Consider the following 25,714-nt stretch of genomic DNA (forward strand, 5'->3'; position numbering starts at 1 on the left):
TAAACTATACTATTCCACTGATTTTTCATTCTGTATTACAGTAAAACCCAGTTATCCTATACTTTAAATGGCTTTTACCTATGTATGAGATTATAATATATGTTGGTCATTTGGAAAATATCAGATCACTGAATTTGCAGATCTTCCAGGTACACATTTCATTTTATAACATCCAAAACGCAGATTGGTCAGTATCATTACCCATCACATATGTATTAATTAAGTATTGGGAAATTGCCAAGCTCACAGTGACAGATAAACAATCCTAATCCTTACCTTTTATACTCAGTTTTTCTTGAAGTTCTGGACTCCCTTTATTCAGTTTTGAGAAATATTGGTTGTCTCACAGTCCAGAGAATTGCCTAAGCTATTCCTTAAGACAGTCTCATTGTATTTCAGTACACTGCAGAGTTGATTCATACTTCCCAGATTTGTTCACATCCATCTTACAAAGGTATTTAGTAATTCTTCTACATAAACATAAGCCCTAACTTTGGAACCATTACTTTTATTTGTGCCAAGATGCCAGCAATTTTATTTATCAGTGGTTTTGTACCATTACCATAAATATCAATTATTATGAACATAGATTTCAAGTGATGGACCCTTCAGGGTCTGAGGTCCCTCAGAGTTCTGTGCCACATTGAAAATTGAGGAAATCATACAGAACAAAATAGAAAAGAACAAAATACATAAATAATATTTCACAGCAACATTAATGGAGACTTGTCTATGAATTTTTGAGGAAAAGAAAATGACTGAAGAATAGCTTAAGAGGCAAGTATAATATAGCAGGCACTCTTAAGAATGTAAAGATGTAAGGAATTTAACCACCTGGAGCTTTTTTAGGAATTTGAAGCCAACATCTATAGATCCCAGTAGTTAGGAGTCCTTTTTGTTCTTACCTCTCCTAAATACAACACGTGTTTATTTCATAGGACATTGTTTCATAAGGTTATTTCAGTTTGGGTTGCTAAATACTTAGTCTTTACAATGGGAAATATTCTATTCTTGAGTTTGAGATATGCCATGTCATCTATCAAGTGTTTTAGATGCATTAACTAATCTTCACAACTATCTTAAAAGTCTAAGGCGATCTGTAATTTTAATCAGACTACCAGGTTCAGAATTTCAACATTTCAAGCAGGTACAGGATGGTGTGAATTATAAACTGCCTTGACTACCTGTTGATTCTTAGACAGCAAGTCCTTGAATATGTGGATGGATATTTTCCTAATGTACATTTATAAAACTCTTACAAGTCTTCAAACTAATGCTAACATGTGTTTTATAGAAAAGGCTTAAGGTAATTTTTATATAAAAATTTTTGACTTGAGTTCATAAGACAATATAGGATGGAGCAGTAAGAAAGTCAGTGAGAAGGAACCTCCTTTGTAATACTAAAATATGCATACGTATATATATATATATATATATATACACTTGTATATACATATATATATTTGTATATGTAAAAATAAACTTTTGCTTTCCTGATTGATGTTATGTGCATTTGACATTACCAGACCCTGTGGAAAGACCGCAGGAAATACTAGCTATAACAAGTTGTTCTTATTTGAAATTGCTAGGGGGCAGTATTTACTTACCTGATTCTCTATAGTCATATCATGTTTATTAATCTTATGTTCTGGAGAAAATAATTAGAATATCGCTTCTTTACTGGATTTCCATTTCCAACTTAATGAGACTATATGTAATTTTTTACTTGCAATCAGATATTTAAATACTTGCTTTCCTATAAAAAGTAAAATCTGCCTGATGTTCAAAATTCTTACGTTATTGCTGACATTTTTGTTATCAGAATGTATTATAAAGCTGTACAGATATCTTACGAAATTAATACAGACAAAAAATTCAAATTTTAAAAGGGAAAACAGGAATTACAGTCTCACATTATTTACCTGATTTTAATTTAATTGGTTAACTGTGCTGATGCTAGAAAGGACCTAGGCTTGAATAATTACTTATGTATCATTTGAATAAGATTCATTTTAATAACTTTTTAAATTATCATCAAAGAATGTGTGTAACCAAACCTTTTTCCAAGAGTTGCCAGTATTTTATGAACATTTTTCCTAGTATATTAGAGAAGGAAAACTAACTCACTTTGTCATTTTGTTCATACTTACTAAAAATTTCTCAAAGTATATAATCTAATGACTATTTAGGGTTTTTATGTTTTGTTTTGCCAATCCTGGGGCTTAAACACAGGGCTTGGACATTGTCCCTGGGCCTCTTTGTGCTCAAAGCTAGCACTCTACTGCTTGAGCCACAGTGCCACTTCCAGCTTTTTCTGGGTTTATTGGAGATGAGAGTTTCACAGACTTTCCTGCCTGGGCTGGCTTCGAACTACAAATCCTTAGATCTCAGCCTCCTGAGTCGCTAGGATTACAAGCATGAGCCACCAGTACCCACCTCAAATTTTTTTGGTGGTTGTTTAGTGATATTGGGATTTGAACGGGAGGCATGCTTCCTAGGTGGGCAGTATACTCTGCCATGCCTCAGGCTATTTGTATCTTTTTATATATTCCTTTCAGTTATCTTCAATATCTTATTCATTTTTTTGCAAACATGTACATGTCTATTATATGCCAGGTGTTTTCCTATATTTTGGAAATAACAGAGGAAAAAATGGGCATATGTCTACTTTCTATTATAGTGAGAATATAAATTAGACCATTATAGACTATAGGCTTTCACTTTATTATTAGTGGCAGAAAGCCACTACAAGCAGTGAAATCCAATCGAAGCATTTTAGCAACATAATTCTGACTACTAAACTGAGATGAACAAGGGTAGAACAAGGTTACTAGTCATTACTGCAAGTGCAGCAATCTATCCAATTAGGTATGTGAAGTTTTCATGTTCTGTTTATATTTTGAAGGTAAAACAGCAGGACTGCTGGTGTGAGATGAGTCAAGAATGATTCAGGATTTTCCTTTTCTCTATGCAAATAGAAGTATAGTGTTGCTGGGATTTGTAATTGGAGATAAGGATTCTGGAGAAAGGCCCAGGAGGTCAATTTAGGACATATTATAGGTTTTTAAGCTGTTAGACATATCAGGTAGTTATTTAGACGTGGAAGCTTGAAATTCATGAGAGAAGTCTAGGAGTGGAATTTTCAAACAATAAATTTACTATTTAGAAAAAAAATTGTAAAAAGTTCAGAAGCTGAACTTGGAACATATCAATATTTTAAAAATAGGATAAGCCAGACACCAGTGGCTCACAACAATAATCCTGGCTACTCAGGAGGCTGAGATCTGAAGATTGCATTCAAAGCTAGCTCAGGCAGGAAAGTCTATGAGATTCTTATCTCTGGTTGATCACCCAAAAAGCCAGAAGTGGAGCTGTGGCTCAAGTGGTAGAATTAATCCTTAAGCAAAAAAGCTGAGGAATAGTGCCCAGATCCTGAGTTCAATCTCTAGGAGCACAGGGGAAAAAAAATCGGCGGTTAAAGAAGAATCAATAAAGAACAGTCAGAAAGAGAGAACAGTAGCTCGATGCTGTGTCTAGGAAGTCTAGTGAAGGAAGAAAAGGTGTTTCTAAGAAGTAGGAGGAGTTAGCTATGACATACCCTTTTTACTGGCAAAGATTAGCAGTGAGATTTAGCTACTCAGAAATCATCATTGACCAAAGGTCAGAATACTTTGATGGTTGAGATAGAGGCAAAAACTAGATTGAAGTAAAATGAATATTTAATAAACATTACCTTTCTTATTGAATATAGGTTCCTATATCCTGAAATGATGAGTTGTTCCCTGCTTTATCCTATCATTTAACATAGTTCTGGCATATGTTAAGTATTCAGTATACTTATTGAATTAATGAGTAAGAATGAAATATCATTTACCCACAAAAGTCTCATCTTTCTGTACAGAGCACAGTAGAGGAAGCTCTAAGCTCCTGTAACTTTTCCAGCCATCACCCTATGTCAGATTGACCTCCATTGTAGTAGGGCTGTTCACACGTTTGAGTTGTCTTGTAAAGTGAGATACATGGTGTATGACACAAAACATTTCATATTGAATGAATCAATGAATTAGTGAATAAATATACCCTTAACTAATTATAATACAAGCATGGTGAGATAGTTGCTATAATTGTGTATAATACAGTCATACACAGAGCATAGTATGAAAGGTATTATATGAAATCTATACGAAGTTTTCATGGAACAAATGGTATTTAAGGCAAGATTTGAAACAAACTTAGCTCTGATTAGGAAATGATTTTAAAAAGACAAAGAAATTAGAAGAAAAAAAAGCAAAGCAGGATGGTGAATCAGTAGATAACTTGCCTATTAAGCAAAAGACCCAGAGTTGAAACTCCAGTTAACCCTCCACCCTACTCCCCCAAAAAGCCACTGAGAATGCAAAATGTGTTCATATCATGTCATGCTGAATAATCTCTCTTGGTGTAACACACTTACAGATGAGATGCAAACAGCCTGATGCCCTAGCTATTATGTAGGATATTAGTAATATGAAAACTTTGAAGTGTGTTGCTACTTTATTTTAGTAGTAGTGAGGTTTTACGGTAGGGACCTCACACTTGGTAAGAAGGCAGTTTCCCACTGGTTCATAGCTCCTTTTTGCACTGGTTATTTTTGAGAGAGGATCTTTTTTTTTTTTTTTTTTAATGTCAGTCATGGGGTTGAACTCTGGGCCTGAACGTTTTTCCTCAGCTCTTCAGCTAAAGGTTAGCACTCTACCACTTGAGCCACTATGCCACTTTGGGTTTTCTGAGTGGCACACTGGAGATAAGCATCTCACGGACTTTCTTGCCCAGGCTGGCTTTGAACCGGGATCCTCAGATCTCAGCCTCCTGAACAGCTAGGGTAACAGGCATGAGCCACCGGCACCCAGTGAGAGGGTCTTTTTGCCTGGACCAGGATGATCCTATTTTATGTTTCCTGGTTAGAGCTAAGGTGACAGCCATCCTCCCCGCTCCCCCACCCCAGCTTCATCCATTGAGATGCAGTCTCAAAAACTTTGTTACTCAGGCCAGCCTTGAGTAGGATTCTTATGATCTCAGCCTCCCATGTAGAAAAGGCAAAGCAGGACTAGAGGATATGACAGGTACACCACTACATCTAGCTATGGGGTGGGGTAAGAAGGGGTCTTGGAACGTTTGCCCAGACTGGACAAAACCACAATCCTCCAGATCTTAGCCTTCTGAGTAGCTAGGTTACAAGTATTAACTACTATTTACAAACCCTTTTCATTCATCTTACTTTATCCACAGCATCTCTGTGACATAATTATGACATGATTTTCTTATTCCAAAAAAAAGGAAAAATTTAACTAATTATACTAACCAAAACAGCTGAGTGTACCTGATTAGTAAGCAAATAGTGCTGCAAAAAACACAAAATCAGTAATTATCAGAGTTGGAACTCAAATGCTTAGTGTCTTCAAATCCTTGCTCCACTTGCTAACTCATACTGCCAAATATTAGAATAAGTAAGACATTTTTAAGCTTAGTTTGGTATGACATGTGAAAGCATTGTCATAGTGAAACAGCAATAATTTGAGCACAGTCACATTTTCTCAAAAAATCAGTTTAGCCAGAGAAAATATTGGAACAGATATAAATTAAAAGCAAGAACATTTGTAATAGTATAAATTATAAGCTATTAAACATTTGTAATCCACACAAGAAGGAGTTAGAACATAAACAAGGGTGGTTCAGTATAAATTGGATAGAAGCAAAGGACTAAAGAGTTATCACTTATAATATTTAGGGGATTTGACAGGAAGTAATTTGAAATTCAATTGTTTTGAACCTAAGTGACGTGAATAATGGCTGTTAATAAAAAGAGCACCAATTTGGGGTAACCATGCATATGGTATCTTGGATAAAATTACATTGAATAAATTTGCCCCTTCCAAAGTTTCTAAGGCTTATTAAATGGGAACCCGGCAGCATATGTGGAGAGCACAATTGTGACCCATTGCTGAGGCAATTCTTTACCAGTACTACTTTGAATGCATTTATTACAGGATTTTTTTAATTTTGTTTTTGAACTATCCTTGGCATTGTATAAGCCTATAAGTTTTTGCCTCTGATCATTTCAAGTGGCCCCTTCCCTGTTTTCTGTAGATTGTTAAATTCATGAATTCTTCAATACTTGGTAACTTGATGGTGTCTCACTACAGTGTTGAAGCTTTCTCTCTATGCACCTCTCTCCCATCTTTACTTTCATAGACTCCTAACTCTGCCTATGTAGTTAAGGACAACCACCAGTTCCTATCTAGGTTCTTCCTTCCTGTCAGCACCTTACAAATTCTTTGCATGAAGTTAGCTGGGGAGCTGGGCAGTTGTTGGGTTCATTTTTATTTGCTTATCCTCTGAAAATTACTCTTGTGCCATTTGATTTTTCAAGATTGGCAAACTGATGTTTATAGATTCTGAATTATCTACAACTAGGAGTAGAAATCTGGTTCTGGTTCTTGCATCACGGTTAGAAACAATTCTTTTTAAGAGATACTGATAAAATAGTTACAGAGAGGAGAGCTGGGGATGTATTTCAGTTGGTAGCATGCTCAAGGCCCTGATTCCATTCCTACTCCCTCCCTAAAAGAAAAACACTACAGAGACTAGTATAGACATAAAGATACTGTGAACTAGTTGCTGAAATAATGTGTTTGTAGGAGGTTTTGTGCTTCTTTAAAAAATTTAAATTAGGATGAAGATTTTATATTTTGTTTTCTATAACCCATACTTGAACTTATATACCTTTATATTTTTCCATTTCTCCATTTGTCTTGTCTCTCTCTAGAAAGAACTGTAGATGTCATGATATACATGATGATGTGGAGATCAATGGGCTTTATTGTACTAAAGTACTTACATTTTAATGAACTATATAATTTTGTAGTTCTGATGGGCATTCTGATAGCTTAAGTATTCCATTGTATACAATGCCAAGATAATATGCATCTCTGTTCTTAAGTGTATAATTGACTGGTGTTGAAAGAATACTTATTTGAGTTCTATATGTAGTTCTAGTCTTTTTTAATAGTATACTATCCAAGTAAAATAAAATTAGTGGTTTTCAGATTTTCTGTTATTATTAGGGTTTGAACCTTGCTATTCTATTGACAGTCACCATCCAAGGACAGGAAAAGAAGAAATGAAATGTTCTAGCTAAGTAATGAAGCAGGAAAACAAGTGAAATCCTTCTTCCTTCCTCTTTGTTCTCTTGGGGCCCTAGGTAGATAGGATGAAGCCTACTCTTCTGAAATAGGTAGAATTTACCTTGAGAATGTTTTAGAATGCCTATTTCATATGGAAATAGAACATTTAATGAAATATCTGAGGATTCTGTTATCCATTCAGTTTTACACACAAGGGCCCTTAAATTTTGAGCAATATTTTTCTACAGTTGTGAAAATATACCCCTAAAATTATTATATTTGTGTTGTATTTGAATTAGCCATTGTCTTGAGTGTTTTAAAGTGAAGATTTTGTATAAATAATCCCTAGCAAAAAATGCATATTCATTCATAACATGGTTTGATAATCATTATGTAACAAAGTACTTGTGATAATTTTAATTACCTATATATTTTTTAATCGAAAGCTTGGACAAAAACAGAATATTTTAGCCATCCACATTATTGATAGTCATTCTAATTGTGTCTTTTCTTTGTTCTTCATTCATGCCCTGTTGTACTCCTGTTTTTCCTACTAATAGCTGTATGCCATTCCTTGGTTTCTCACCATGTTTACTCGTAAGTATCATTGTCATGGTTAGTATTGTATTAGCAAATGCAGCTCCATTCTATCCTAGTATTTTGTATTTGTGATGTTATTAAGAGTGGTTATTAACAGTTACTTAGAAAAGAACTTCAAGTGTTCTAACCTATAAAATACAGGAAGTTTTTGAGGGCAATTTATATAACTAATTTCTGTACATTCTCTAATAATTAATGGTTTTATCTCCTAAACAATGATTTTTCTGGAAACTAAGCACATTATTTGGATGTGACACTTTAATTAGTTATAGATATTAATATAGTTAATATCTTTATTTAAATATGTTACTCATAATAAGTAGAGTAATATTAGAAATATAATCGGTATGTATTTTACTAGAAAAACATAAGAAAGTTACAAAATTAGAAAAATTTTAATAGAATTTTTGGTGGGAAGTTAAATTGTTTACAATTCCTAATGGAACTATTACCTTGTAAGTAAGATAATGCTAAGTTTATAAATAAAATTTTTATAAGTCATGTAGTTTATAAACCTTGGGGAAAAAATACTTAAATGGGACCAAGATCGTGATTTGAAATGGAAAATATCATCTGTTTGACTAATCTGGTTATCAGTTTTTTAGACGTGTTAGGACATTATAAAAAGCCAAATAAGTGTTTTATTTAAAAAGTTTGGAGCTAAGTGTGGTGACTCATACCTGCAATCTGAGGATCACAGTTCAAAGGTAGCTGAGGCAGGAAAGTCTATGAGATGCTTATCTTAAATTACCTAACAAAAAGCTAGCAGTGGAACTATGGCTGAATTGGTCAAGCACTGGCTTTGAGCACAAAAGCTCAGGGACAGAATTCAAGGCCTAGAACTGGTACAAAATTTGGTAACATTCACTGATTTTTTTTGTTTGTTTTAACTTAATTTTTTTTAATGTTTCCCACAGATGTATTCCCACTGCACAAAATTTTTCACCTTTGGGATACCTTACTACTTGGAAACTCTTCTTTTCCATTCTGCATAGGAGTAGCTATTCTCCAGCAGCTGCGAGATCGGCTTTTGGCTAATGGCTTTAATGAATGCATTCTTCTCTTCTCTGATTTACCAGGTATAAATATAAGTAAATAGAACCACTACATGCAATTGGATTATAAAAAAACATGATGTTTAAAGCCATTTGCAAAGATAATTATGTAAGCCTTCACAATCTTTACTCCTGCAACCTTATTACCACTCTGGATTCTCTCCTTGTTCTTTGCTAGCCCTACATTGCAGATACAAATTTGGGTCATATGAGTTCACTGGTTTATTTCCATCTTAGTAGTGCCAGCAAAAGGGCAAAAGGTGGGGGTGGGTAACATATTTACCCTTTTGCTTAGGACAGAGCTGTTTATCTTCTGCTGATGGAGAGTAAGTAAAGGCCACTTGAGAAGGTGCTTGAAAATACATGTTTATATAACGATGGTGATCCACAGGGATCTTTCTTCTCTCTTAGTCCTAGCCCCAGCTGCTTGCAAACAATTGAGTGGTTTGCAAAAGGAAATGCTGTTTTCTTGGGACAGTTTGATTATAAGTTCTAGAGAAGGGCTGGGAAGGTGGCTCAGTGGTAGAGTGCTTGCCTTGCAAGCCTGAGGCCCTGGGTTTGATTCCTCAGCACCACATAAGCAAAAAGAAAAAAGCCGGAAGTGGCACTGTGGCTCAAGTGGTAGAGCGCTAGCCTTGAGCTGAAGAGCTGAGGGACAGCGCCCAGGCCCAGAGTTCAGGCCCCACAACCGGACCCAAAAATAAATAAATGAATAATAAGTTCTAGAGAAATCTGTGTCATGTAGTATAAGGTGGTAATTTAAGCTCTATAGGAGTCTTCACTCACAACTGAAGAGTTTGAAAACTGAGTGGTTGAATGTACATTAAATGTAGAAATAAGGATAGTAATCGTAGCTTTGATACTATGTTTAAAAGATAGAATATAATTACCTAAGATATAAATAAATCTATAAAAGCAAAAATTGGGTACAAAAATGTTAACCTTTTTTTTAACAATTATTTATGGGCTCCGTCATTTCTGCTGATCTGATTGCTATAGCCCATATCTTCAGGCAAGCATTGTTTGTGTTAATAAATACACTTTGATCCTGGTAATCAAACAGGAAACAAAAGAAAGTACTTTTAAGATTATATACTTTAGTGACAAGTACCAGTGCCTAACACCTATAATCCTAGCTTCTTGGGAGGCTGAGATCCAGAAAACCACATTTTGAAATCATCCTGGTCTACAAGATTTCATTTCCAAAAATAATTACAAAAAGATAGGCTGGAGATGTAACTCAACTAGTAGAACACAAGTGAAACAAGCAAACAAGTACAAGGAGGCCCTGCATTCAGATTCAGCAACCTGAAAAAATAAGTTATACCTTTAGGCCTGTTTGAGGTCAGCCTAGACACAAAGATAGCAAGACCCTATCACAAAAATCAGGTGGACATGGTGGTATACTTCTGCAATGCTAGCGATGTGGGAAGCATAGGTAGGAAGAGTATGATCTGAGGCCTGTCCCAGGCAAAAAAGCATTACCTGAAAAATATCTAAAGCAAGAAGAGCCTGAGATTAGAACCTAAATACTACCCACTCCAAAAAGTGATTATACTATTATTTAGCTTTCTGAGAAGGAATAAGGAACTGCTGCCTACCCTGGTTTTATTTGAGGAACGATTTGTTTTTGATAGTCTATCATCTCTTCTTGTCTTATTTGGGAAAACAACAAAAATGCCTTGGAATAATTTAACATTTTTCCTTACCCTCCCCCTACCCTCCCCACTGTTATAAATATCACCATCAGCTAATCTATCAAATTTTAATTAAAGTTATTTATTATATAAACAAGTAATATTTTTATGGGAGATTCTTCATGAAAATTAAAGACTTTTTTTTTGCATTTGGTTGTGAACATGAACAAAGAAGCTAGTTTCCCAAACTAAGAATGTTGTCTGTACCCTACAGATGTTTTCTTAGTGTTCCCAACTTCCCAAAATAAACAGAGGAAGATTGATTAGGATTGAAATCATTTTTCTGGTCAATTACATAAACATAATAAGTTGTGAATGCTGATGTACTTTTTTGGGGGAGGGCAGGAGGGAGTCAGTCATGGGGCTTGACTCTGGGCCTGGGTGCTGTCCCTGCGCTCTTCAGCTCAAGGTGAGCGCACTTCTGGTTTTCTAGTGGCTTATTGGAGATCAGAGTGTCACAGACTTTTCTGCCCGGGCTGGCTTTGAACCATTATCCTCACATCTCAGCCTCCTGAGTAACTAGGATTGCAGGCGTGAGCCACCGGTGCCCAGCCGGATAGTACATTTTTAAAACAAGAAAATTTAATACTTTTTCTATTCCGCACATAAATGTTTCCATAATCACTGGTAAGGGAATTGATCTTAATATTTTATAAGCAGATGAGTAATAACTCGGCTTTTCCAAGAAACAAGTTGTTTCTGAAATTTTAAAAAAGATAGATTTGTTATATCTGCATAGTTAAGGTAAGCTAGCTTACTTTGTGCACAGAAAATTCCTTCTATTGAGGTGACTTGTCCTATCCACAGTGCTGTTATTTTGGCTCATTACCATTCACTCTGTATGAAGACAGACAGACAGACAAACAGATAGAAAAGAAAGAAAAGAATGTAACATTTAAGAAACAGAAAGAAAACCAGGCACCAGCGAGTTACGCCTATATTTCTAGGTACTCAGGAAACTGAGATCTGAGAAACATAGTTCAAAGCCAGTCAGAAAAGTCTGCGAGACTCTTATTTCAGATTAACCACTAGAAAGCCAAAAGTGAAAGTGTGTCCTTGAGCAAAAAAGTTCACAGACAACACCAAAGCCTGAATTCAAACCATAGGACTAGTACCCCCCCCCAAAAAAAATTTTTTTTTAAAGAAACAGGACTTCAGTACAAATTTTGCTCTTAAATATACCTGTGGTTTCTTCTTGAGTTTGTATGTGTGTATGTGTGTTTATGGAGTGTACTTGTTTAGGATATCTTAGGTAGGTTTAAAAAGATACTTTATACCTGTCATCCTGAGTCCCACAGCTCTGTTTGAAGGACTTTGAAAGTGAACCTTCATAGTTAAGTGCCAGTGGTTTACCCTTATTACCTTAGCTAACTTATAATCCTACTCAGAGGCTTAGATTTGAGATCACAGTTCAGAGTTATCCCAGGAATACCAAATCTTGTGACTAATCTCAAAATTAACCAGCAAAAGCCAAAAGTGGAAGTGTGGCTTAAGTGTTGAGTTCCAGCAGGAAGCAAAAATGGCAGATGAGAACATGAGGCCCTAAAGTTAAGCCCTAGTACCAGCATGTATGCATCCATAAATAAAGAAATAAATATCCCAATTATCACAAGCACACTAATATACTCAAGACATTGGATTATATAAGCATAGACTACTGTTGAAAAAGAAAGTTCGTTTTTTGTTTGTATTTCCAGTCCTGGGGCTTGAACTTGGGGCCTGGGCACTGTCCTTGAGCTTTGGTGCTTAAGATTAATGCTCTGTCATTTGAGCCAAGTGCCACTTCGGGTTTTTCTGAGTAGTATATTGGAGATAAGGATCTCACAGAATTTCCTGCCCTGGCTGGCTTGGAACTGCGATCTTCAGATCTCAGACTCCTGAGTAGCTAGGATGACAGGCCACCAGAGCCACCAGTGCCCAGTTCTAACTTGATACATATTTTTAAAATAAAAAACAGGAGTAAGCATTGATGTAAACTCAGTAAATATGTTAATGAAATCCCACTGAGTTTAACAAGAAAAAAAAAGTAATTATAGTCTTTGCTGAAGCTGATTGATAGATTCACTGTTCAGACCATCTTTTGAGAGAAATATAATAGGAAATTACCAAGTTATTGGACTTAACAACAAAATAGGCATCATTCTTAACGTTTTCTACAGAAAGAGGCTCAATATCCTCTTTGAGAGTATGGAATGTACAACCAGGTCACCAGGTTCAAATCCCACCTCTTCCACTTCTGTGTAAACTAAGTGATATAACCTCTATTGCTTCATCATTGTGTTGTCAGTATATCTAGAGAAAGCAGCACCTAGAAATGAGCAGTTGTTACTTAGTAATTATTACTTTATACTTCATTTTTCCCATTGTTTCATAACATGCTTTCCTGTTATATAAATGCAACAGTCATTCCCATATGGTGTTTTTAATATAAATTCCTGACGTAGTTATCTTATAGATTTCCTTGTCAGTGAATGCTAATGAGGAATTACATTAGAATTCAAGTAATACTTCAATGTCAAGTGTATATTATAACTGAGAATACCTTTTCCTTACTTAGAGCCAGCATAATTTAATAGAGAAAGAGTACATGCTTGGGAGTCAACATAGTTGTGGATTCAAGACAGTTAATGGTTCTTCTGTTCACTACCTGTGCAATCTGGGAAATTTTTAGTTTGGTACTATTACTGACCAAACATAGTCTAAATATTGAATTGAGATAATACACGTTTACTCCCAGCAGTGACACATACTGGCCATGTGAACTTTGAAAAATGTAATCACACTGGAAACATATTCCTGTGTATTATGGAAGTTTCAGCAAATTGGAATGAATATGTATTCTAGTGTTATGATAAGCATTAAAGATACGTAAAATACTTTTAAACTACAGGTAGCACTTAAAACTACAGGTAGTTTTAAACTTTAAACTACGGTAGCACTTAGTATTTTAAATACACAATCAACAGCATTTTTTTCTTCTTTCTCTGTTCCTTTACTTTGATTTCTTCTTTGAGATTAAAAACTTAGTAGAAAGTCTTACTGTAATTCTTTTGGCCAAGAATTGGTCTCAACGTCTCTTGCTTTGGAGTGGATGATAGAGTGCGATTTTGCATTCCAATCAGGTACAAGTGGTGCTAGAAATTGTTGCTAAAAGTTCTTGACATGAATTGGTATGTGTGCTGTGTTAGTACTAGAGGAAATAACTATGAGATCGGTACATTTGGCATGCAACCTAAAAATAGTTGCAGGGTATTGTGGAAGGAATATTGCACTTTTCATAGCACTATTTCATACTAGATTTTGGCCATGTTAGTAATAGGAGAAGCATCAAAGTTACATCTTCAGCCCAATTATGGGAATCTTCATTTGCCAGTGTTCATTCTGTTCTATCTCTCTGGTAATTATCTGCTATCATCTCCATTTGTCTGACTTCTCTTAAAAAAAATTTAAAAATATCCAAATAGTGTTGAATATGAGGATAATATAAAAAGTAATAAATTTAGAGGGGATTTCTATTAGCTGATGTGTTTAAATGTTTTGTTGTTGTATTTCACTTATATAGTTGATATTGACATAGTCATGTCATTTTTTTGTGATTGAAACAAATTCTTAAAATGTCTATCTCTGCATTCCTGAATGCCTTCAAATGTGGTTGTAGGTTCAGGAGAGTGTTTCTAAGAGAACCTATAGAAAGAAGTTGAGAAATGTGTTTGAAAGAATCCTTAAGGTATTCTGAGATTAAAAATGTGATTTTAACATTTAAATTAAGAAATATATATATACCTAAAGTATTCTAGAAGGAAATACTGAGTATACCAAATGGAATTTGGGCAAATAAAAAATTCCGAATCCTTTTTTCCAGAAGAAATTACGTTGAAAAATCATAGTTGTGGGATGTTAGTTTAATTAGTGAAGCTTTATTTAAAGGAAAAGCTTTAACCAAAACTTAAAATGTATTTTATTTCATTCATACTTCCATACAGTAGAATTTAATTGTCAACATAATGAAGAACAAAATAATCTCTAATTATTTTCACTAATCTCAAAAGTATTATACATTTTGGATGGATAGATAGGAGAAGATATTTATATCTATCAACTTAAGACAATTGCTGTAATTTTGCTATATTTAATGTAGCAAAGCATATTTTGTAAAAGCATCACTTTTTTAGCAATTATGTACCACATTGTAAATGTGTAATTAGTAATTCAAAAGTTTTTTAAAAATATTTCGAGGCTAAAACAAAGCCAATATATACAAATTGAGATATACAACAAAGTGATAAAACATGCAAACACCATAATGCCATGTATCATTATTTTCCTGTTCATACCCAAGATAGGATTGGACAGTTAGCAAAAATGAGGAAGAAACTCAATTCCAGTTATGAAATTATGTAGATTTCTGGGTAATCATTTGGGCGTGGAAGAGGAAAAGAGCAGTGAATCGTCTTGGTTGTGACTTCTCATGGACTTATAACATATTGTTGGCAAACCAAGACCTTACCCATTTTCATTTCTTACATTAGTGAACAATAATATTAAGCTGTTTTCTAGTCTAGCCATGTATAAAATCTTTACATTCATACGACTTAAGATTTGCTTAATATAGCATGTGGTTATAGAATAAGTCATATTATAAGTTAGGGTGCCCCATTCAGTTTGAATTACATATAATAAATAATTTTAATATAAAACTAATTATTATTTATTTGAAACTCACTACTAAATTACTTTGCATTTGTTTCGCTAAACATTTCAATCTTGACTATAAATGTTAAAAATTACCATTTAGGAAAAAACAATATAGCAAACTATAAGGGAATGTAAACATAAGCAAATAAATATTCTCAGAGGTAGAAAACTAGTCTCAAAATTATCAGACAGTAGTGGAAAACTTCTCTGTACTAACATAAAACTTGTGGTGTATTTCCATAGCATATAATGATATGCCAAACACCACAGTGACACTTTATTTAGCCTCCTAACTTAGCAAATTGTAAACATTTGAATTTTAGATGTTTCTGAGCGATAGTCTGAATACAGGCATATGGTTTATACCATCTGTAACTATTGAAACAGGAATGTGCGATTGGCAGGAAGTACAAAATAACTCACTCGTACATGCCAACACTAGATTTATTTTTTTTCCCAGTCGTGTGGACTGAACTCTGGGCCTGGGCACTGTCCCTCAGCTCTTCAGCTCAATGCTAGTACCCAACGACTTGAGCCACAGAACCACTTCTGGCTTTTTTCTGCTTATGTGGTGCTGAGAAATCGAACCAGGGCCTCATGCATGTGAGGCAAGCGCTCTACCACTAAGCCAAATTCCCAGCCCCAACACTAGATTTTAAAAATACATTATCCAGCATAAATGCTGGGTGGGCAGTTGTCATGTATGTTAAAAACAGTAAACTTTGAGCAATTAAAAAATGTGCTCCTGGTACATGTCTCTAATCCTAGCTACTCAGGTGTTGGTGATTAGGAAGATCATAGTTCAGTCTAATTAAAACAAAAAGGTGCCATCTTGATAGAAAAAGCTGGACATAGTGAACAGCACTATTCATAGCGTATAATAAGAAGCACTCAGTAGATGCTATCTACCTTAAAATGAAAATCTAGCAATTTTATCCTTTCAGTTTACTATATCATAGTACTGGTTACATTTTATAAGCACTTGTTCTGTTCATAGCACTCCATTCAAATAGGAATTAAATTGCTTTAATTGCAGGTCAACTATTCTAATCTGTGTACTTGATTTCTCATACAGAAAACTGTTTCCCAGTAAATAATTTGTTTTATAGCATATTGTATATAGAAATTTTATCTTCTAATTGTTCTATCCAGAATCATCATCCCTGCCCCTAACACCTAGAGTACTGAAGTGAAAGCAGAGGTGAGGTATCAGAAATCACATTTTCTACATGTTTTCATGGTCTTCTAACTTACCTATTTTGTATTTTTCCCTTTTACTGTTGTCATCTCATTCCTGACCTAAATAATGTCAATGGTTACAAATATCAAATAAACTCAAATTTTATAGTAGGCAAAAACTTGAGATTATAATATGGACGAGTATACATGAAGGGCTAGGGACGTAGATCAGTGGTAGAGGACTTGACTAGCAGATGCAAGGCTCTGAGTTCTATCTGCAGCTCCATACAGAGTGTGTATAGATATGCTATTTGCATTTTGTAAGAAGTATGTGCACATTTAAAATTTCTTAACATGTTTTACACTGATTTTTTTAGTTACGTATTTGGATAAAAGGAATAAGAATTTAGTGACTTCTAAACTTTCAGCTGTGTAACCCTAAGTAATAAAGATTTAAAGAGTATATTTGTTCTCTACACACATAAGGTTGTACATTTTTTCAGAGTAAAGTATTCCTTTGCTAAGACAAAGCAATTATGAAGTTTTAGCAAATTTTCATTTATTGATTTGAGGCAGAAGTGTATTCATGAATGCCTAACCATTGAAAAGTTTAATATCAGTGCTATTAAGGGTGAATATAACCATCAATTGAGTGGACAATCACTGCTACAACCTTTCTAGCATTCAGCATTATCTTAATAAAGCAAAAAGGAAGTATTGATGTGTTAGAGCTTTTGCCAAGTAAAAATGTGTATCATAGGTATATCTCAAATTTCTGAAATACTTTATAGAGGGTTTATTTTTAACCATACCAGTGAGAAATGATCTGGATTTTGAATGACCAGGTTCTTAATTTAATTTGGAGATAACTACAAATAAAATAGGGTTGCTATAATATTTGTATATATAATATCATATTTGTAAACAGTGACTCAATTTTTTAACTGTAAGATTTGAGTCAGATGTAACTGATTATAACCAACTGGCTATAAATGCATGACCTCTTTGTTATTTAGTTATGGTGATGAGTACTACCATAATAATTATTTTTAAATAAAAGGAGTTAGGGATCCTTCCCTAAGTAAGTAGTGGTCGAGGCAATATTGTTTGCATGACATTGGCAGTGTAGAGAGAGGAGAATTTTCTAGGCAAAAGATTAAAATGCTGAAAGGCCCCAACAAGTTAACTCAACTGATGACTGTCATTGTGGCTTGAGCACTTGGAACAAAATGTGAAGCGGCTAGAAAAGAGACTAGAGGTAAAATTAGAAAAAGATTATGTGAGATTATAGGTAGGTTATAGGGAGGTAGTTGTAAAGTGTTTGTAGTGACACATTCTTTTCAGTGCCTTTGCAAAATGAAAAATACTGAAAATAGCTTCAAGTACCAAAATACAAATGGTACCTTGATATTTTGAAGTAGTCATGTCTGTACATTCCTTTAAAAGAGTTTCATCATCAGCAAATCCAAACATTAATCTAAGTGTTCCTTGTGGTAATCCATAATTATTGTTTCTTATAGGGTAGAGAACTCGCTTAGTGATGAAGTAAATCAAGTTGTAACACATAATTGTTTAGTGAAGTTGTTAGAAACTCGATAAACCATTTTACCTGAAGCCAAGAAACCAATTCTAAGTTTTTCTTCTTAGAATTGCAGCAGAATAGCCATAATAGGAATTAAATATGAAGAATTTAATTATGGTCCTCCTCTCCTACACTCACCCATTAAAAAATACATATTAAATTAGGATCTAGATGTTCTTCTAAATTCTTTTTATTTTAAAGCTGATTAAGGAGAAAGTGCTTCACTTGTTTTTATTTTCATTGTTTATGTGGTCACTGAAATAAAATTCCATGAAAATGACTGTCAAAATATCATTAAGTGATGTCAGTTTTGAGAGCATGGGGAAAGCATACTGCTGTGTTATTTTATGGAAAATTTGCAATTGAAAACAGATGTTACAGTACATCACTTCTAAGCTGAATAGTGATCTTGAAAAACACAAAGCCAGTAGCACAGCCAAGGAAGATTTTCAGATCACATTATGACTCCAGGGTCTCAGTCAGGGTTGAGCAGAATTTTCTGCTTACCTTAAGTGTAGACTGGAGTTGTTTGTATGTCTTAGCCCTGGTCTCACATGGTCAAGAATATCCACTGCCTATTATATGACTGACAAGCGTTTCCTTTTCATGAATATTTATGAAAAGTGCAAAAAAAATTAAGTTTATATGTTATTAAACATGTGATTTCAAGAGTCCAGTGATGGAATTTGTTTTGCTGTTGTTTATATGTGACGTAGGTTTAAAATACACAAAATACCACTCACTTTTGAGGTATACCATGAAAACCTTTGTAATCAGAAACTATCCTTAAAAATTCCCACATACACTGCTAATAATATTGCAAGAATATTAAGAACCAAAACATACTGTGTTTCATGCATTTATCATGTATTGTTCCATATATGTTATATAAAAATAATAGTACTCATGGTTCACATTTCATTTCTTTCTACCTGATCCTGTACCTTTACATTTAGCATGAAAATGGAAGATCTTTCTACTGCCTGTGTGATCTTCAGCAGAGCGGAAACTAGTTAACTCAACCACATTTAAATACGTGAAAAACAAATGTAAAAACATTTTAATTCTTGCCAATTATATGAAAATTGATTTTGACACAAGCTTCTAGCTCCCACAAAACAAAAAGGAAAAGGAAAAGAAATCAAAGGCTCCTCCTTTGTTTCTGGTTCCTCATCATGTACAACAAGGAAGGAGCTGCAGCTTTCCTGTGCTGTGTCCTCCAAGCTATTATACTGTTCTTTTTTCTAAAATGTGCCATATGCCACTCGCAACATCAGCCCCTTTGTACTACATTACCTTCTCCACTGGTAGCTGACAGTTATGGTCAGACCAGAGAGCAGTTTAAGTACCGTATGTCAATAGTGTTTATTGCATCTCTTATTTATGTCTCACTTCATTGGAGACATTAAGCAGCAGGGATGATAGATGCACAGTGAAATGGGCCAATAATTACACTCACACATACTGGATTTGAAAGGCTAGATGAATGAAAGCAGAAGCCCAGTATACATGCCTTCATTTTCCCTTGGACATTACTAAGATGGTGTTTCATATAGTTTTTTCTAAAATTCACATAAAATCCTGTAATTTTTTTCCTAAAAACTAGAGAATACTCAAATTCCTCATCACCCTTTCCAAGGTGGATTCACTCACTTTTCCCTTAAGATAAATAAGATTAGTATAGCCTTGCATCTAATGAGATGAAACTATTGGAAGTTTAGAAATAGCCTAAGTGTAACACAGAAGTATGAAGTATGAAGTGACTTAGCAGGAAAGATAAAAGTTAATAGTATCCAGTCCTGCGGTTATGGTGATGGTGGTAAACGTTGGTGAAATAGTCAGACCAGTGACTTATGGATAGCATGCCGAGAAATTTGAGCATTCTGTATTCAATTTAAGTGGAATAAACATACAGCATTTTATATTAATTTTAGAAAAATAATGATAGCTACGCTGTAGAAGTAGAATTGGACTCTTGAAAAATGCTGTGTTCTAAGCAATGAAAAACAATCATACAAAATCTTGAGAGATTTCCAATGTTTCCAAATGCATTCTCTTTAGCTAGCAATATTTTTCTATCCTTACTTATAGTACATAGATTGAGGATGATACTCAGTAGGAACAATTCTTAAATATGGATTGTGAGTTACTCAGATTTTTTGGAAGATTTTTAGAATCTATACCATAAATACCTACTGTAATTATATTTAATCTCAGGATATTAAGTAACCTTGAAGTAACTCACTCAAAGCAGATAAAGGAATGCTTGAGGGCCAAACTTTCCAGACCTGTTGGTCTTTTTTCAAATGTAAGTGATTTGGGAAATAAATACTTTATACTTTAGTAACTTAAGACATGTTATCTATAACTACACAGTTAAGTCATAGAGCTTATATTTTACATTTTTCCTCTTCAACAGAAATGGCAGGGGATTGGGATTATAATACCTGCCTTCAAATACCATTGTAAGAACTAAATGGACTAAAGAAAATATACAGTATCTATCACATAGTAAATGCAAGTGTCATTTTCTCTTTCTATTCTCCAAACTTTCTCCACTTTGTAACCTTGTAATAGCAAATAAATCTAAATGCATGACTCGTACACTGTGTTAGCTTTGACAAAATACTTGGGAAAGATTTTGGGGGAAAAAAAAACAGTTTCAGGGACTGGGAAGGTGGCTCAGTGGTAGAGCGCTTGCCTTGCATACCTAAGGCCCTGGGTTCGATTCCTCAGCACCACATAAGCAGAAAGACAAAAGCCAAAAGTGGCGCTGTGGCTCAAGTGGTAGAGCACTAGCCTTGAGCTGAAGAGCTGAGGGACAGCGCCCAGGCCCAGAGTTCAGGCCCCACGACTAGACTCCCACCCCCCCAAAAAAAATCGGTTTCAGAGTTTTCGACAGTGTCCTGTGATTATGTCTTATTTAATAAATGGCAATGAAGTTGCGAATGAATGGAGCACACTCAGAAGGCTGAAGCACGAGGATCATGAATTCAAGGACACCCTGAGCTACATAGAGAGATCCTGTCTGGAAAAAAAGGAAAAGGAAATTAAAATGAATGCCACCTGTAGTATACTTTACTAAAAGTTGCAGTAAATCTTTTGTCTACCTATTCCAAACTCAGCCACCCCCCTCTCCTCTATTTTATTCTGCTAAGGTGACAACATTATCATAGTGAACAGAATAGAGTTTTACAAAAGGATATGTGATTATTTATTTCTTGATATACTGTAATAATCATATTTATTTAATGTCAAGTGAAACATAGATAAAAGTGTATACACAGCATATATAGCCTATATTATAATCCCAGACAACCCAACATTTTAGTCACTAGTCCTCTGGTTAAATGCCACATTATTTTTATTGGCATTTTTTTCTAATCTTAAACATATATTTTATAGAACTATTTACATATGGTTTTGTCTTTTTGTATCAGCAAAGCAATCCAACCCTTATAATTTGCTCTTTTTTTCTCATTATCTTTGTAGAAATTGACATTGAACGTTGTGTTCGAGAATCAGTCAACTTGTTTTGTTGGACTCCTAAAAGTGCTACTTATCGACAGCATGCTCAGCCTCCAAAGGCAAATTCTGACAGTGGGGTCAGAAGTTCAGCACCTTACTTCTCTGCTGAATGTGCAGACCCTCCAAAGACAGATCTGGTATGTATTTGCAGATACAGATTGTAAACTCTAAGTAAAGTTAGATGCTAAAATTAGTAAATCCTAGTGTAAGTATTGCTTTTAGTATATTGTCATTTGTGTACTCTTAATGTAGCTCTTTTCCACAGTATGAATATTCCTAAATGTACTTCTGTGTCCATTTGGACATTGCAACTGGGAAGAATACTATAACTTACTCCTCCATGTAACAAGTTTTGTTTTCTATGAATGCATAATATCTATACATTGTTTTAGAACAAAAGATTATACAAAGGAAGAATATAAAAACCAGAAAGACTGAGAGTCATTAATAGGAAATTATTTACTCATTTACAGAAGAAATGACAATTCAGGGCTGGGAAGTTGGCTCCGTGGTAGAGTGCTTTTCTCACATGCATGAGGTCCTGGGTTCAATTCCTCAGTACCACATAAGCAGAAAAAAATCCGTAAGTGGTGCTGTGGCTCAAGTGGTAGGGCCCTAACTCTGAGCTGAAGAGCTGAGGGACAGCACCCAGGCCGAGATTCAGCCCCACAACTGACAAAAACAAAAAGGGAGAGAGGAAGGAAGGGAGAGGAAGGAAGGAAGGGAGGGAAGGAGGGAGGGAATAAGGGAGGGAGGGGGGAAGGAAGGAAATGACAATTCAGAAGGCTGTGCCATCAGCTTCTTTAACATAATCCATGTTATTAAAGCCAATTTAGAAATATGGTCAATGTTACCTTAAGTTATAATAATTCTTATGTTGTAAATGTTCTAGTTACTGCCATTTACTTAATTCTTTCCATTAAAATTGAATTTTAGTTAATAAGTGCAAATCATTTGGGGGATTGATAATTTTTAACAGGATAAACTTGTTAAATGTAATCTAATGATGATAATAATCTAATAATGAAACATTTTGAAATTATATTTAACATGTTGAATAATAGATTCCATAGATTGTATTGCTTAAGTTTCTAGTATTTTCATAGTGATTTACTTCTCATTTTACTATCTTACAGAATCTCTTGGCTATTTACTTAATGACCTATAAATATATAATTTTCCAGTTATATTTCTGATTATTTTTGCCTTATATTTTGGACAGGCTTCAACAATAAAGCAAATAAAATCATTGGCAATAGGTAGATTTGCTTTTTTCTTCATTGAATATAAACACTTCTAATTTCAATAAAAAGTTTATTTTGTTTTTAACTAATCATAAAGTTATGCATAATTATGAGGTACCATGTCATCTTTTGACACATGTATACCTTGCATAATGTTCAAGTCAGGTAGATATATTCATCTCCTCAGATGTTGTGAAAACATCTGAACTTCTTGCACCTAGCATTTTCTAAATGTATACTACATATCATTATCTGTACTTCCTTTGCTGTGCCTTGCAAGACCAGAATTTCTTCTAACTATAACTTAAATGTATTCCTCTGAATCAATTTTTTTGCCTGTACTTTAACCCCATTACTGTAATATTAACATTTGTAAGATCAACTCTTTTCCAAATACGAGCAAAATCATGCAGTATTTGTCTCTCTTCACCTGACTTGTTTCACTTTATCTGTGGTTTCATCCATGCTATCACAAATGATAGAATTTCTTTTTTTAATGGCTAATTATCCTTCAGTTGTGTATGAAGACATTATATGTATATACATCAGCTGATATGTCCTTAGGTTATTTCCATTTTGTGGTTAGAGTGAATACTGCTTCAGTTAACATACCCACAAATGTATCTCTTCAGTGTACTGATTTCATTTCCTTTGGATATATTCCCAGCACTGGAATCATATTTTCACTCAATTTAACTTTTTGAAGAGTATCCATTCTGTATTTCACAATGACTACATTTACAAACCTTCCCAACAGCAGTGGGTAAGGTTTCCATTTCCCTCCATCCTCACTGTCATTTATCGTTTGCCTTTTTAATAAAGTCATTCTCGCTGCAGTGAGGAAATATTTTGTCCTGATCTTGATTTGTATTTGCATAATAATTAGTGAAGTTGAGCGTTTTTAATGTTTTTTTTTTCCAGTTGGCCATTTGTATTGTTTTGAGGAATAACTATTTTGGTGTATTTATATAATTGATGGTGGTGGGGAGTTTTTGCTAATGAGCCATGTGCATTCCCTATATGTTCTGGATATTAGTCCCTTATCAGAAATGTGATTTGCAAATATATTTCTCATTTTTAGATTCTCTTCACTCTGTTATTTCCATTACTGCACAAAAGCATTTGAGTTTGTTCTAATCCCATTTGTCTGTTTGTGCTCTTGTTTTCTATCTTATGAAAAACCTTTGCCTATTTTAATGTCCTAAAGTGTTCTCCTCTTATATTTTCACAGTCTCCTTTAAGTCTGTTGTCCACTTTGAGTTGACTTTTTTTCTTCTTTATTCATATGTGTGTGTGTGTGTGTGTGTGTGTGTGCGCGCGCACACACATGTGTGCACACACCTGGGCACACTCCCTGAGGTTTTTTTTTTTTGCTCAGAGCTAGTGTTCTACCACTTGAACTACTGCTCCATTTCTGGGTTTTTTGGTAGTTAATTGGAGATGAGATTTTTGTGGACTTCTGGCCCGGGCTGACTTCAAACCACAGTCCTCAGATTTCAGCCTCCTGAGTAGGAGGTGTGAGTCACCTGTGTTTGGCTTGAGTTGACTTTTGCATAGACATTAGTCCAACTTTCTCTGAAACATTTACTGAAAAGTCTGTCCTTTGTCCACTGTGTTGTTAGCACCTTGTCAAAGACCTTTTGGTCTCTTACTCTATTCCACTGGTATATGAGACTGTTTTAGGTCATTATTGTATTGCTTTAATCACTCTAGCTTTATAGCACAGGCATTGAAATCAGGTTATTGTAATGTGTCCTGCTTGTTCTTTTTACTCTAGTTGATTTTGGCTTTGGGATTGTTGTGATTTGATAGAAATCCGGGAATATCTTTTTCTAGTTCTATTGAATTTTTACTTGTATCTTAATGAGCATTATATTGTCTCTTTAGATAGGTTTTTGGGTTTTTTGGGTTTTTTGGTTTTTTTTTTGGTGGTGGTGGTGGTCATGGGGCCTGAACTCTGGGCCTGAGTGTTGGCCCTCAGATCTTCAGCTCAAGGCTAGCACCCTACCACTTGGGCCACAGCGCTACTTCCGGCTTTCTCTGTTTATGTTATGCTGAGGAATTGAACCCACAGCCTCAGGCATGCAAGGCAAGCACTCTACCACTGAGCCACCTTCCCAGCCCTAGATTGGTTTTTTTGAATGGTGTGGCTGTTTTAACGATGTCAGTTCTTCCAATCCATGAATGAGGATGCATTTTTGTATGTCCTCTGAACTGTTTTTATCAGTGTCATACAGTTTTCATCGTAGAAACCTTTCGTCTCTCTAAATTTCTCCCTTAGTCTTTTTGTAGCTCATGGAAATGCATAGCTTTCTTAAAGGTTTCTTTTTTTAAAAATACTTCACTATTAACTACTGAACTCAAGGCCTGAGTACTGACTACCCCTGGAGCCACAGCTCCACTTCTGGCATTTTAGGGGTTATTTGGAACTAAAATCTCATGGACTTTGCTGCCTAGGCTAGCTTCACACCAGGATATCAGCCTCTGCACAAGCCACTGGCAATAGCAGTGCTGCATATATTTTTATGTTGATCTTGTATGTTGAAATTTGCAGAATTTGCTTTTTTTAGTTCTGTGCTAAACATTCCTTTCTGAGAAAATGAATTTCAATCTTTTTTCATATTGCTAAGAGCTAGTGAGCACTGAATTTTATCCAATGCTTATCTTTGGTTGAATAATTTTTCCTCCTTTAATGTGGTAGTATATTACTTTATTAAAATTTCTTATATTTACTAGTTCTTATATTCCTGAAATAAACTATGGGTCACTGTCAAAAAGAAATTTAAGATGCTGATTTGCTAGCATTTTATTTTTAATTTATGAATCTATGGTCAAAGGTGAGATAAGCATCTAGTCTTCATTTCTTCTCTGCCCTTGTCAAGCTATAATGTTGAGATTGTAGTTCTTTGTCTGCTGTCTAGTCAGTTTCTATAAAAGGAATTACTTGTTTCTTATGAGTTGAGAAAATCTT

The 25,714-nt window shown here is 34.7% G+C and overlaps 1 protein-coding gene across 2 annotated transcripts in view; it reads left to right on the top strand.

The window, feature by feature from the left end:
• Positions 1-25,714, top strand: part of Tbck (TBC1 domain containing kinase) — a 120,089-nt gene that overhangs the window by 62,429 nt on the left and 31,946 nt on the right. For both annotated transcript variants that reach the window (XM_013023792.1, XM_013023793.1), the window contains exons 22-24: positions 7,724-7,760; positions 8,681-8,842; positions 21,464-21,636. In XM_013023792.1, coding sequence (XP_012879246.1) covers positions 7,724-7,760; positions 8,681-8,842; positions 21,464-21,636 — 372 coding nt within the window. The remainder of the gene's footprint in view (positions 1-7,723; positions 7,761-8,680; positions 8,843-21,463; positions 21,637-25,714) is intronic.

The sequence above is a fragment of the Dipodomys ordii genome, unplaced genomic scaffold (genome assembly GCF_000151885.1).
Source record: "Dipodomys ordii isolate 6190 unplaced genomic scaffold, Dord_2.0 Scaffold70, whole genome shotgun sequence".
Classification (NCBI taxonomy): Eukaryota; Metazoa; Chordata; class Mammalia; order Rodentia; family Heteromyidae; genus Dipodomys; species Dipodomys ordii.